We start from the raw sequence: 12226 nt of genomic DNA, 5'->3' as shown, positions 1-12226 counted from the left end.
CTCATCCGCACCAAGTTGAGGAACATTCTCAACACTCGACTCATCCAAGGATACGAAATTATCCTCCGGAGGCCCAAACAGCTGCTTGTAGTAATTGGTTATGTATAATTTTAGGTTTTCCTATCCTAAAATCGTCCACTCATCTTGCTCAAGCGGAAAGATTGTTTTCTTTCTGTGCTTGCCATTGGCGAACATATGAAAGAATTGAGTGTTAGCGTCCCCTTGGACAACTTTGCGAACCTTAGCTCGCAATGCCCACTTCAATTCCTCCTCTCGCAAGAGTTCTTTCAATCTCATCTCCACGTCTACTTTAGCATGTAGCTCTGTGGTCTCTAGAATTGTGCACTCAGCTTTTAAATCTAGGGACTAAATAAGTGTAAGGAGCCTTTCCTTTTCCATCTTATAAATCCCACTAAGATGCTTAGACCACCCACGTAAGAAACTTCTTAAGTGCCTTATCTTATTCTTCCATCTTTCAACAGAAGTCCTCCCTCCTGCATTTTTAGCCCATTCCCTGGCTATCAGATCAAAAAACCCTTCTCTTTCAAACCACACCAATTTGAACGAAAAGGTATTTTTATTCCCCACATGCGTTGCCTCACCAGAGTCAACCAGCAAAGGGGTGTGGTCGGATATTGCGCGCGATAATGCTTGGACTGTTACCAGGGGAAATTTCTGCTCACATTCGACGCTCGCGAGGACTCGATCCAGCTTCTCAAACGTCAGGTTTGGCAAAGTATTAGCCCAAGTGAATTTTCTACCCGAAAGCTCTATCTCTCTCAGATCCAAGCTTTCAATAATGGTATTAAACATAAACGACCACCTGCCGTCAAAATTATCATTGTTCTTTTCCTCTCTTCTTCTAATGATATTAAAGTCACCCCCAACCAAGATTGGAAACTGCTCAGAGCCGCAAATACAGACAAGATCCACCAAAAAATCTGGTTTGAGTTCTGGCTACGCGGCGCCATATACCGCCACCAGTACCCAATTAAACCCATCGGCCTTCGATCTAACCCGAAATTTAATGGCGAAATCTCCCATCACCACACTTCGAACTTCCAAGGACTCACATCTAACCCCAAGTAAGATCTCACCCGATCTTTCTCTTGGCGGTAGGCAGTGCCAATCAAAATCGATACCTCCCTAAAAAGTACTTAGAAACTCTGGAGAGAAATTGTCAATTCTAGTTTCAGAGAGGGCGATAAAATCCAACCTATGTTCTATAGAAGCATCCGCTAGAAACCTTCTTTTAGCCAAGTCTGTCAGACCTCTACTATGCCAAAAGATTCCTCTCATATTTCATCATGAATTTTTTTAGTAGTACGGTTCCTAGCACTTCTGCGCACCGCTGAAGCTAGATAAATCCTCCGCTTCCATTTGCGTTTAGGCTTGTTTTGATCCTCCACCCGGTCCTCACAACCGGGCTCCGTGGACCTAACTGCTTGAGCCTCGATAGGGGTAAAGTCCCTTAGGGATATAGAACCATCATCCTCCTCTGTCTCAGGAAGGGTTGGGACAAGATCCGCACAAAAATTATCAAGCATCCGGACTCCCAACGCATCTATGTCGGAATCGTTCATAGGTTTGACCGCTGCTAAGTTTCGAATCGGTTCTAAAGCACCTTCCGCTTCAAGATCCAGGATATCATTAACGGATTTAGAGATTTCACTATCATTACTACCTAGTGAAAACTCCTAATTGATTTGCATTATGAATAATGTCATCATTAGTAAAATGCAGAATTGAATTGGAAGTGTTGACCCACATACCAGTAGTGATCTCAATGCCATGAGGCTTGGCCGCCCGCATGGCGCACCTCAGCTGCATGTCATCAACATCCGGCTGATCCTGGAGGCGGCAGCTCATCCGTCGCCCCTCAGATGCAGGATCCGGAATCCCTCCAAAAGCGATGATCTCCTCCCGAGTGGCCCCGTTTGGGGTAAGGCCTCCAGCCCCATCCCCAACGCACAGCCGGGCTGCAACACCCGAAGAAGCGCCAAGAGCTTTCGCAAGCATCGGCGAGGTACCCAACGCACCCGGCGATGTCTGCCGGCATCCGGCGCCCGGGGACGCAGCGAGGGGCGCCCCATCCAAAGGCGCCTTGATTGATTGACATCAATCTGTGCATTACACGGACGAGAAGCCTCCACCTGGTGCAGTCTACCCCATGCGAACTCTGCAGGTCCTTTCGGTCAGAGTTGCAGCTATCAAACAGGGATTGAACTGGCTGCTTGATGTGTTTGATATCATCGCCGCACGCAACTCGTTGGATCACAGTCGCAACATCATCTTCAGCCTCATTAGAGATAACTGACAAACAATCGACAGGGAGGTTTGTATTCTTGATGCCTATACCTCCATGAACACTACTTGGTCTGGTATTTAGATGACTTTAAATAATACATTGTACTGGGAGGTGTATGATTAGATTAATAAAGATTTAACATATGATGTAAAGGTAAAATCAGTAGTACTTTTTCTTAGACTTTGTGAAGATGAAATATACATATCCCTACATTCATTAGGTCACTAGCATTGAGTTTCTCCAAACTATGATTACACTTACTAATTCATATCAATACAGAAGTTTGCGAGAGTTCATGATAATTGCTACCAATTCCACATTTTAGGTCTAAAATGTCTGGGAGTAGTAGCTAATGCTGATGGTTATGGGAAAACATGCCAGATGAACAAGCCATGGCGTATGAATAAGCATGGCCTGGTCTTCAGATGACTTTAGATAATATACTTGTATTGGGAGATAAGATTAATTACTTAGAGATTTATGACATGAAGTAAGTGGCAAAAACTGATTACTTTTTCTTAGGCTCTGTGCAGATGAAATATACGTATTCTTGGCATGTATTAAACTTGCATTGAGTTCCTCCAGACTATATTTACATGTACTTATTCATATCTGTCTGAAACCAGTATTCTATTTCCTATGTAGTACTTGATAATTTCTTATGTTCTGTAATATTATGATTGAAAATGTTTTAGCATTGTTTGCAACCTGTTGGCAAATATATCTTTTAGATATTAGTTTTACAGTATATGCACACCTCCTTTTTGCCTCTAAAGCGTTTGCATCCTATACATAGTTTGAAGTGTGTTTTGATTGCGAGAGCGGTTTTTCCTAGCTGGGGCTATGTGGTACCCTCTATCTCAGCCTTCCAATCTTGCCCATGTTTCATCGAGATGTGTGCACACAGCAGATGGGGACAGGCGCTTATACCTTAATCTTCTGGTGCGACTTAATCTTCTGGCGCGAGGTCTACGATTTTTTTAATGATGGGCGAGCCTTATTAGGCCACTGTACACGACACGACCGCTACATCTGGCCCGCTCACATCTTTATTCCCCCGACCGACGCCTCTGTTCTCGTGCTTTCCTCTTCCACAGCTCTCCTCTTCCCTGCCTCTTCCCCCTCCGCCATGAACGAGGACACACCAGGCATGGTTTTGGACCTAGACGATCCTCCTAGTAGTTACAATAACTTGCGGGAAATCACCACCGCCGGGGCGTAGGAGGGATTCAGATGCGGAGGTGCAGAAAAGGAGGCGGGCGCGGAGCAAGGCGTCCGGGGCGCAGGAGTTGCTGAGAAGGGGGCGGTGGTCGGTCTTGAGGGCTCATCGGCGCTGTCGGCAGTGTGCATCTCGTCCGGAAATCTCAGGTTCGTTCCACCCCAATCTTCCCAAATTCGTTTTCCCCAAACTCTGTTTCTCGATCAGTGTTATCTCCTCCTACAACTTGTATCAGATCTGGTGTTGTGCTATCCTAAAAAACTTATTGCGTTTTGTTTTTCCAGTAATGAAGTCGCCGATCGCCATCTGAATCCGAATCCGTTGATCTGGAAAGATTTGTCTGGTGGTTATATATGTCAAGATCCATCTGTTGACACAACTGGATGGAAACGAAGGTATTATGTGGTGATATTCCAGTCAATAACCAGCCATTTAGCGTGTTATTAGTATTATTTGAGGCAGATATGGATGTGCACCAAACGTTCATGTTATTGTGAGCAAAACAAATTTTCTGCTTATATATGGTAATGATTTGGTCAAATTGTATAGATGTAAAAGCAGGTTCTGTACCTTTGTGATACTGGTCTGTGCTCGCTATGTATCAGAATTAATTGTAGGTTCCTAACAAGTTTTACTTAGAAGCCTTTCCATTGCCGATTTGCTGTACAGCAGTTTGTAGGATACAATCTAACAAGCAAATGTCTTCGTATGCTAATAATGTCATCTTCCCATGCTCCAGGAAGAGGGCGGTTGATGGTCCAGATTGTAGACTTTGCCCCAGCCATATGAGCGCTATTGACAAATGTCTGATGAACGCAAAGGACAGAGCACGACCTGAAATATTTGCTCCAGTTGAAGGCACTACTTTTGACTCGTGTCAAGAAGCATATGAGTTGTACAACCTTTTTTCATGGGAGTGTGGATTTGGTATCAAACATGCCAAGACACGGCTTAATGGAAAAGGGTACAGATCAATGCACGAGCTTGTGTGCCAGTGTTATGTAAGTCAAAAATTATTCAGACGTGACTGAATTATTTTATTCGTTCATGCTTGTTTACAACATTTATGAAACTCGTCCAATATGTACTGAAACTCTAACTGATTCTTCAACGCAGGGCAAGAGCGACAAGGAGAATTCCGCCACCACCAAGACAGATTGCAAAGCAATGATCTGACTGCTTCGAACAGACGACCATGGGTGGTACGTCAGTATGTTCGTCAACGATCATAACCACCCTTTATCTGAAAAGTGTGTTGAGAAAAGGCAATGGAAGTCACACAATTTCATTGACCCCATGACCAAGGCATTCATCCGTAACCTTACGGAAAATAATGTCAGCCTTGGGAAGATTTACAATATATTATGTGGGGTCAATAGTGAGCCTGGTGTTGCGCCTTATCGCAAGGAGACTTTGAAGTATTTGTGCTCTAGGATGTCTCAGGAATCAGCAAAGAAGGACATTTCTGATACGATACGCCTTCTCCAGGATATGAGGGCCGCTGATGGAAACTTGGTGGTGTCGATAAATGTCGACAAAGAAGGAAGCGTGAAAAGCATACTTTGGTGCACTAGTAAGAACAGGGAAGATTATGCCCACTTTGGCGATGTGGTGACTTTTGACACAACCTACCGGACAAATCTATATAACATGCCTTTTGGCCTATTTGTTGGTGTGAACAACCACTTCCAGTCTACAATATTTGGTGGTGTGTTGCTGCGTCAAGAGACAATTGTTGATTTTGAGTGGGCTTTCAAAACGTTCGTGGAAACCATGAATGGCAAGCATCCACAAACCATGTTGACGGGTATGCATTTTTTGGTGAACATTGCTCATGCAAAAATTCTCATGCTTCTGATTTTTTTTTGATACGTGCATGACATCACATCCTTTTTGTTTTTTCAGATCAGTGCAAAGCTATGGAGGCTGCTATCAAAAATGTGTTACCACACACAAGGCATCGTTGGTGCAAATGGCACATCGTCAAGTGTGCGAAGGAAAAGCTTGGTTTCGTGTACAGCAAGAACAGCACTTCCAAGCATGAGTTCCACTCTCTGATAAATGATGTAATGGATGTCACGGAGTTTGAGAAGAAGTGGGAAATGCTTATTGATAAACACAATATGTCGACCAACACCTATCTTGGGAATATGTATGCCAACCGAGAAAAATGGGCAAAACCATATTTTACTGGAGTATTTTGTGCGGGCATGACCAGTACACAGAGAAGTGAAAGTGCAAATCATATGCTCAAGAAGTATATTCCCAGGTCATCCCCCATGCATCTATTTGTGAAGCAGTACAACAACCTCCTACGTTCACGCATAACCGACGAGGGTAAAGAAGATTTTGTCACCAAGATGGTAATTCAACAATATGCTTTAAGTCCATGTTTCTATTATTATTTCTATTACTCTTATCATGCTCCTTTCGGATAGTGAATTCCAACCATGACGTTTGTGTTCACTGCCTGATCTTGCTTTATGCAGAAACGTCGTGTGATAAAAGGAGGCAATCCAATTGAAGCAGATGCGTCACAAATTTACACAAATGCTGTCTATCAACGTTTTGAATAGGAGCTATATCTTGCGTCATCGCTCATAGTTTCTGGGCTACCTCGGGACAATGTTTTTCATGTTACAAAGGCTCGTTACGATACCATGCCAGATTTCGAAACCAGGGCATTTGAGGTATGTATAAAAGATGAAGGACAGCTTGTCACGTGTGATTGTGGCATGTTTGATCACGTGGGGATGCTATGTTGTCACTCAATAAAGGTGATGTTTCCACTTTTGTTAGAATATACATCATATATAAAAGTACTGAACGATGTAGAAATGAAGTGAAAATATCATGTGACTTCGATTCTAATAACGATTCTGACTAATCTTACAGGTTCTTCTTAGGAATGATATCCTCAAGATTCCTACCAAGAACATAATGAAGAGATGGACCAAGTGGGCTAAAGAAGCGTACCCTGAGCACCTGCCATTGGTTCCTATTCGGCCAACATAAGATGAATACTCTCAGAGGCGAATTTTTTTGTACATTGCGGCCACTGAGTTGCTGAATGACAGATCTGTGGTTATGAATTTGTTTGATAAAACACTGCATATGTTCCGTGGTCTGAAGAATGAAGGAAGGATTCTCAAGGAACTAGAGTTGGAGAAACTAGACCAGGCACACAATGATGAGGACACGGGAATGAAAGGTTTCAGCATAACATGTTACGAGGACCTCCGTCCGCCAAAGAAGGTGAAGTCAAAAGGAAGACCTCCTACCGTACGTCCAAAATCCAGGATGGATTACGTCAAAAAATTCATGCAGAAGACCAAGCCTGTAAACTGCCTTTACACCGAGGGTGATATCCCATTAGATGGCCTTGGATCTGTTGGTGGCAGGGAACCTTGTCGCAAAGTTATTACTTGCAGCGTCTGTAAGGTGACTGGGCATAACAAGACAACCTGCAAGGCCCGGGGGTTTTAATCTGACCGTACTGGGATGTATTTATCAAGTGGGCCTGCTAAGACGGTTGTCTATATTTTGTTGTAAAAATGATGTACTAAGGTTTTGGCAAGACGATCGCCACATATTACAAGTTGTGGTGCATGCCAAACTTGTATGCTTTGTAGTATTCACCAGCAGACCATAAAGCTTGTGCCCCGCATGTTTAGTCTATGTATTTTGAATCTATGTGATATGATGCAGAGTCTTAAAGTTCTGAAAATCGTCTTTATTATGTGTGCCGCCATATGAGTTGTTGTGGCCACATATTCTATATAAGATGTTCTCTCCAGTTTATAAGCAACACTCCATTCTTGTCAGCATGTGTATCTGACTACATATAGACGTTTATTATGTAACATATGCTCATGATCCATACTGTATGTTGCTTGCAAATCGATTCAGATGACTATGTCTTATTAAGATTCCTTTATTGTAAGCTATGTACCTGAGAGGTTTGTGCTTTGTGATTGCAGCCATGCGGATGTATACTGCTGGAAAGGCTTTGTCCATATTGGTCAGTCTAAATTTCACGCACGGGGACATATCCAAAAAAGGTAATGCGCTTGCTTTTCCCAGTCCGTTAGATTACCCCAGTTCACAATTTTCCTTATTAGGAATGGTACATCTGACGAACTATTTTTGAGCAGTGTTGTGTTTGTAGACGGATGTAGTATAAAAGGTCTTTATATATTTATTGGATTACTTCAATTCACTGCAGAATATAATAGAAGGTGTATTTCATATGGAGATGAATCTTTTCCTTTTTTATGATGACATTGGAATTATTGTTCAACCATATTATAACTACCCGCATCTTCAGAATTAAGGTATGTATCCTGACTAAACGTTAAAACCGACGTCATACTTATTGTGGTGATAATACTTATGTGAAGTTGCAGTCATATTCAATACGGATGCATCACTACATGATTGATAAAAATATAAACATTTTTGCAACACTACATGATTGATAAAAAAATAACCATATTTGCAACGAGAGGGAATTCTTGTTCATTACATAGTGCTTTGACACCAAAAGACATTATCTCCATGCAGACTATTACAAGCCATTCATTCCCCGAAATTAAAGCACTTCTTAAAACATCATATCTCTTGATCAAGCATAAATATAGTTTGTCGCCATCACACCCAAAATAAAAGGCTCACAAGAGAGTTGTGGAAACCCAAAATGATTCGTAACGCAGATTAAACTAGTGATAAATAAGAGTCGACACTGATGCTTCTGCACCATGTCTTTGTGGCACTCCTGAGTACTTCTCACAGGGCTCTAAAGATCTTCTGGCACCATATCAGCAACGGTTGAGCGCAGTGTGTTGCTATCCATGTTTATCAGTTGATATCCCAGGCTGCGGATGAACTTCCAAAGACGCTGCACAAAGTTTTTATAAAAAGTAAGTTACGTTTGTATTGTTAGCATTATGGACATGATAGCAGCACACATATGTCTTGAATGAAAAAAATTGGTGCTTACCCAGGGCCTCATGTACATCATGGTATGCCCAGTGTAGTGCCAAGCAGCAAAAGCAGCCCTCAAACCGTCACCAGGACTGCACACGAATCATGTCATGGCAATATGTGAGTAGTAATTTTTAAACCTAAGGTAGTAACCTCAATGATGCAATGTATTTACGATTTGCATCCGCCATTTATACCTGTCAATATCGACACACCCGTGCTTCATATGCCTAATTTTCCAATGCTGGCCTGGTATCCATGAAGGACTACCGACACAGTATTGGAGACAGTAATGCAGCTTGTATACCAGCGTGGAAGCAAGCTCGCTATGCCTGACGCTGATTAGGTCAGTGTCATCATCATCAACAGTAGGGTCAACGACCCCCACCCTCGTGTCGATTGTGTCAAATATGTATGTCACCCATGAGTCGTGCAACTTGAATGTTGCTACAAACTACAAACCAGAGGATTTAATTTTAGTATTGTAGCTTGTGTAATGCAATCTGATGCCAAAGCATGCATAGAACATAGGAACAACGAGATGCTCGTAGTATACCTCTAAACAATCCTTAGGGTCTTGGCTCGATCTTCCTAAAGTGAACATCCAAAGAACCTGAGGACTGGGTGGGGCGCTGTTGTCTGGCAAGCAGTAGTCCTGAAGAAAATAACCATGTGACTGTCAAGAAAGGGCAATTTTTTGTCTGACATCAGGATGCAAAAAGGTAATCAATATGCATATTGGTTATCATGAATATATTCTGTTGTTTTGACCGTGACCATACCGTCCATGTTGGCGGGAGGAAATATCTCTTCGGCCACCTAGTGAGATGGGCAAAAACACCTCTGTTGACTTTGTGTTCAACTTCGTTGAAGAGGACAGAGATTGTAGTTGCAGTATCTTTACGGAGCCCCATGTGCCCCAACATCTCTTCAGCCAACTCTTCTCCTTTCACTACGATGCAGGCTGGCTGTCCAATCATAATCCAGGGCCTGAAACACATGTGCAAATGAAAAATCAAATAGTCAGTACGCAAGTTTCCGTTTTATCTGTGCAAGTGCTAACTGGCCAAATCCAGCCTAGATAGTTTATGCACTCATTCGTTAGAGCTGACCTTTCTAAATGTTCCTCATTTGCAAACTCATGCATCCATATTTCAAATGATTTTATTTTCGTCTTGTCCCCCAGCTGGGCAAGTAGGGGTGGAGAGGACAAGCGATAGAGAAGACGTTTGTCCAGCTGCTCATAGAAATTGTCACGAATATCTCCTGATAGAAACCCCCTTTCTTGCACAGGCTGCTGGACTCGTGCAAGATCATCCCCTTGGTCATCTTCATCTTTATAGAGGCAGCAGTTAAGCATCAAGTCTGATCGCGCAAAGAGATAGTATAGTTCATACGATTCGTATATACCTGGAATTCCTTCATCGCCCATCGCAGCTTCCATAATGTTCATCTGATCTTCAGAGTTGTAAGAGTGCATGCCGCTATCATCATCTATGTTATTACCTCCCTCATTATTGTGTTCTGGTTCAACTTCTGCTGCCTCGTTTGTTTGGTTTCCTGAATCACCTGCCACTAATTATCACACATAATCAGTCACATAGTATTGTGCTTTGTTTTTTATCTTTGATGCCATGTATACGTCTTAGTGATTGGAAATTGTTAACCTTGATGCTCGTCTGCACTTGTGAAATTGGTATCTACAGGCATTTGATGATGCACGACTATAGCACCTGAACCCGCTGCCCCTGATAATTTTGATATCATTAGTTAGAAAATTGAAAATGTGTTCTTAAAGGATGGTAATTGGATTTAATGATGATACCTCGCTGCGAGGCAATTACATCTTCGGTGGTCCCATCAACAGTATTAGTTAATGGTGCAACCGTTGATCCTGGTAGCTCTGTTCCCACCTTTTTGTCGGTTCTGTCACTTGTCACGATGGCATCGTCAACCTTAGCACTAGGTGTGATTACATCCTTTGTAGTACGGTCGTCAGTAGCCAGATCCTCTGAAAACAACCACATGTGCGTTTCAGGAGCATTGTTAGCCTCTCTCATGCAATTTCAAGATGCGTTTAAAAGCATGGCAATAGGATTAGTAACGATACCTTGCTGCAAGGCAATTACATCTTTAGTGCTACCACCAGGAGTGTTGCTCAATGGTCCAACATTTGAGTCTAGTGGGTCTGTATCACTAATTTTGCCATTGCTTTCACCCATCACCTGTCTTCGTGAGACTGTCCGTCTTGTGTGTCTGGAACATAGTTAGAATTTCAGTTAAAATCATCAACGAAGCAACAAAAACGACAAAGTTTTTTGTAACAATAGCACAGTGGATGATACCTTGCTGCGAGGCAAATACATCTTCAGTGCTACCACTAGGAGCAGTGATCAATGGGCCAACAATTGTGTCTAGTGGCTCCGTATCAATGCTAATTTGGTCATTGTTTGCACCAATCACCGTGTCTTCGTGAGACTGGCCATCTTGTGGTTCTAGAACACGATTAGAATTTTAATTAACACTTCAGCGAGTTGTAAATACGACAATAGTTTTTTAACGATGCAATGGTGGAATGCAAAATAATCCTAATTGATTATATGAGAGCATAGACATGTGTGACATATCCATCCATACCGTCTTTGGAATCTGGAACCTCCGGTTCTCAAAACTCTGCTGGACACAATGGTACATATCCAATTTGTTGAACCGTTGCTGCGGGCTCTGTGTTTTCTGCCCACATAAAACAGAGGTTAGCAAAGAGTATGTTCCTGAATAAAGATGCGGCAGAACAACTAGTTACCAGTAGGTGGGTTTTCCTTAATGGCCTGATGCTGGTATTCATCAATGTTTTCCTGTGTTGATGGGATGTGCATATCAACAGTTTGTTGTGCAATGTCTGCAGATGAAACACATGGAAAAAGGGTCGATTTATTGTTAAACAATATTCTCCTATTTGGAAAACTGTCTTTATTTGCGAGCAAACACATAGTAATATTCGTACCTGTTGTAACAACAACATCTTCCTCAATCATGTATGCAGGGTTGTTGGGTGTATATGTTGGTGAGACCGGTGCAGTGCGTGCCATAACATCTGTGAGGTCTTGCATGGCCAATGGTCCTATAAATGCCATCGAAAGATGGTTATTCAGGTAAGAATGTAAATGTCATAATTTTTATGAAAAATATTGTGTATGTCATTTGTATGGTTACAAACCTATGACAGGCACATGTGGAATTCCTGAAGACTTTGGAATGAGCCTCAACTTCATGGATTCAAAGGGCCCATGGATTCCTATGTCACCTCCTGATCAGATAGACAAATGTCAACTTTCTAAATCTAGAGCATTTTGTACATGATTTATGTATGACCATAATGTTAGGTATAATGGATAGGTATCATAATTGTGCTCTATATAATCGACTCTTGACTAACCAGACTGTTGATGTAGTGCGTCGTCGTGCTTGTGAACGTCAGCAACCCTTCTCTTGGCTGCTGATCCTATTCCATCAGTGTCAACATGTTTTGATCTCCTTTTTGCTGCAACTGAACATAAATTCAGAAAATTCGGACACATGTTACAAAAGACGTTAATGTAACCTGAAGCATGTGAATGCATCAATTATAAGTGACGGTTTCACATCTTCTTGAACCAACATGATACCAAAATACAACAAAAAATTATGAAATTATTGATAATCAACATCCAATGAAC

General features: G+C 42.1%; 1 protein-coding gene across 9 annotated transcripts; it reads left to right on the top strand.

Moving 5' to 3' along the window:
• The first annotated feature begins 3342 nt into the window (after nucleotides 1-3342).
• LOC125526524 (protein FAR1-RELATED SEQUENCE 5-like) lies at nucleotides 3343-12046 on the top strand. Of its 9 annotated transcripts, XM_048691199.1 has the most exons (11): nucleotides 3343-3676; nucleotides 3812-3922; nucleotides 4267-4528; nucleotides 4644-5334; nucleotides 5433-5890; nucleotides 6017-6304; nucleotides 6423-7588; nucleotides 7753-7861; nucleotides 8319-8446; nucleotides 8531-11662; nucleotides 11737-12046. In XM_048691199.1, the coding sequence occupies exons 4-6, from the start codon at nucleotides 4740-4742 to the stop codon at nucleotides 6101-6103; spliced, it is 1140 nt and encodes a 379-aa protein (XP_048547156.1). In that variant the 5' UTR covers nucleotides 3343-3676; nucleotides 3812-3922; nucleotides 4267-4528; nucleotides 4644-4739; the 3' UTR covers nucleotides 6104-6304; nucleotides 6423-7588; nucleotides 7753-7861; nucleotides 8319-8446; nucleotides 8531-11662; nucleotides 11737-12046. The 9 variants fall into 9 exon arrangements, with proteins under 9 accessions (XP_048547156.1, XP_048547161.1, XP_048547155.1 ...); XM_048691204.1 differs by lacking the exon at nucleotides 8319-8446 and having other exon boundaries at nucleotides 11554-11662; XM_048691198.1 differs by having other exon boundaries at nucleotides 8319-11662.
• The last annotated feature ends 180 nt before the right edge of the window (nucleotides 12047-12226 follow it).

Source organism: Triticum urartu, unplaced genomic scaffold (assembly GCF_003073215.2).
Source record: "Triticum urartu cultivar G1812 unplaced genomic scaffold, Tu2.1 TuUngrouped_contig_10380, whole genome shotgun sequence".
In the NCBI taxonomy this organism is placed as follows: Eukaryota; Viridiplantae; Streptophyta; class Magnoliopsida; order Poales; family Poaceae; genus Triticum; species Triticum urartu.
This window is presented reverse-complemented; position numbering and strand designations above follow the sequence as displayed.

Excerpts from the sequence above, each read along its gene's own strand:
- LOC125526524 (XM_048691204.1), top strand. The coding sequence starts at position 4,740 with ATGTTCGTCAACGATCATAACCACCCTTTATCTGAAAAGTGTGTTGAG. Across the intron at positions 5,335-5,432 it reads TCCACAAACCATGTTGACGG|ATCAGTGCAAAGCTATGGAG; the intron begins GTATGCATTTTT and ends TTGTTTTTTCAG. Across the intron at positions 5,891-6,016 it reads AAGATTTTGTCACCAAGATG|AAACGTCGTGTGATAAAAGG; the intron begins GTAATTCAACAA and ends TGCTTTATGCAG.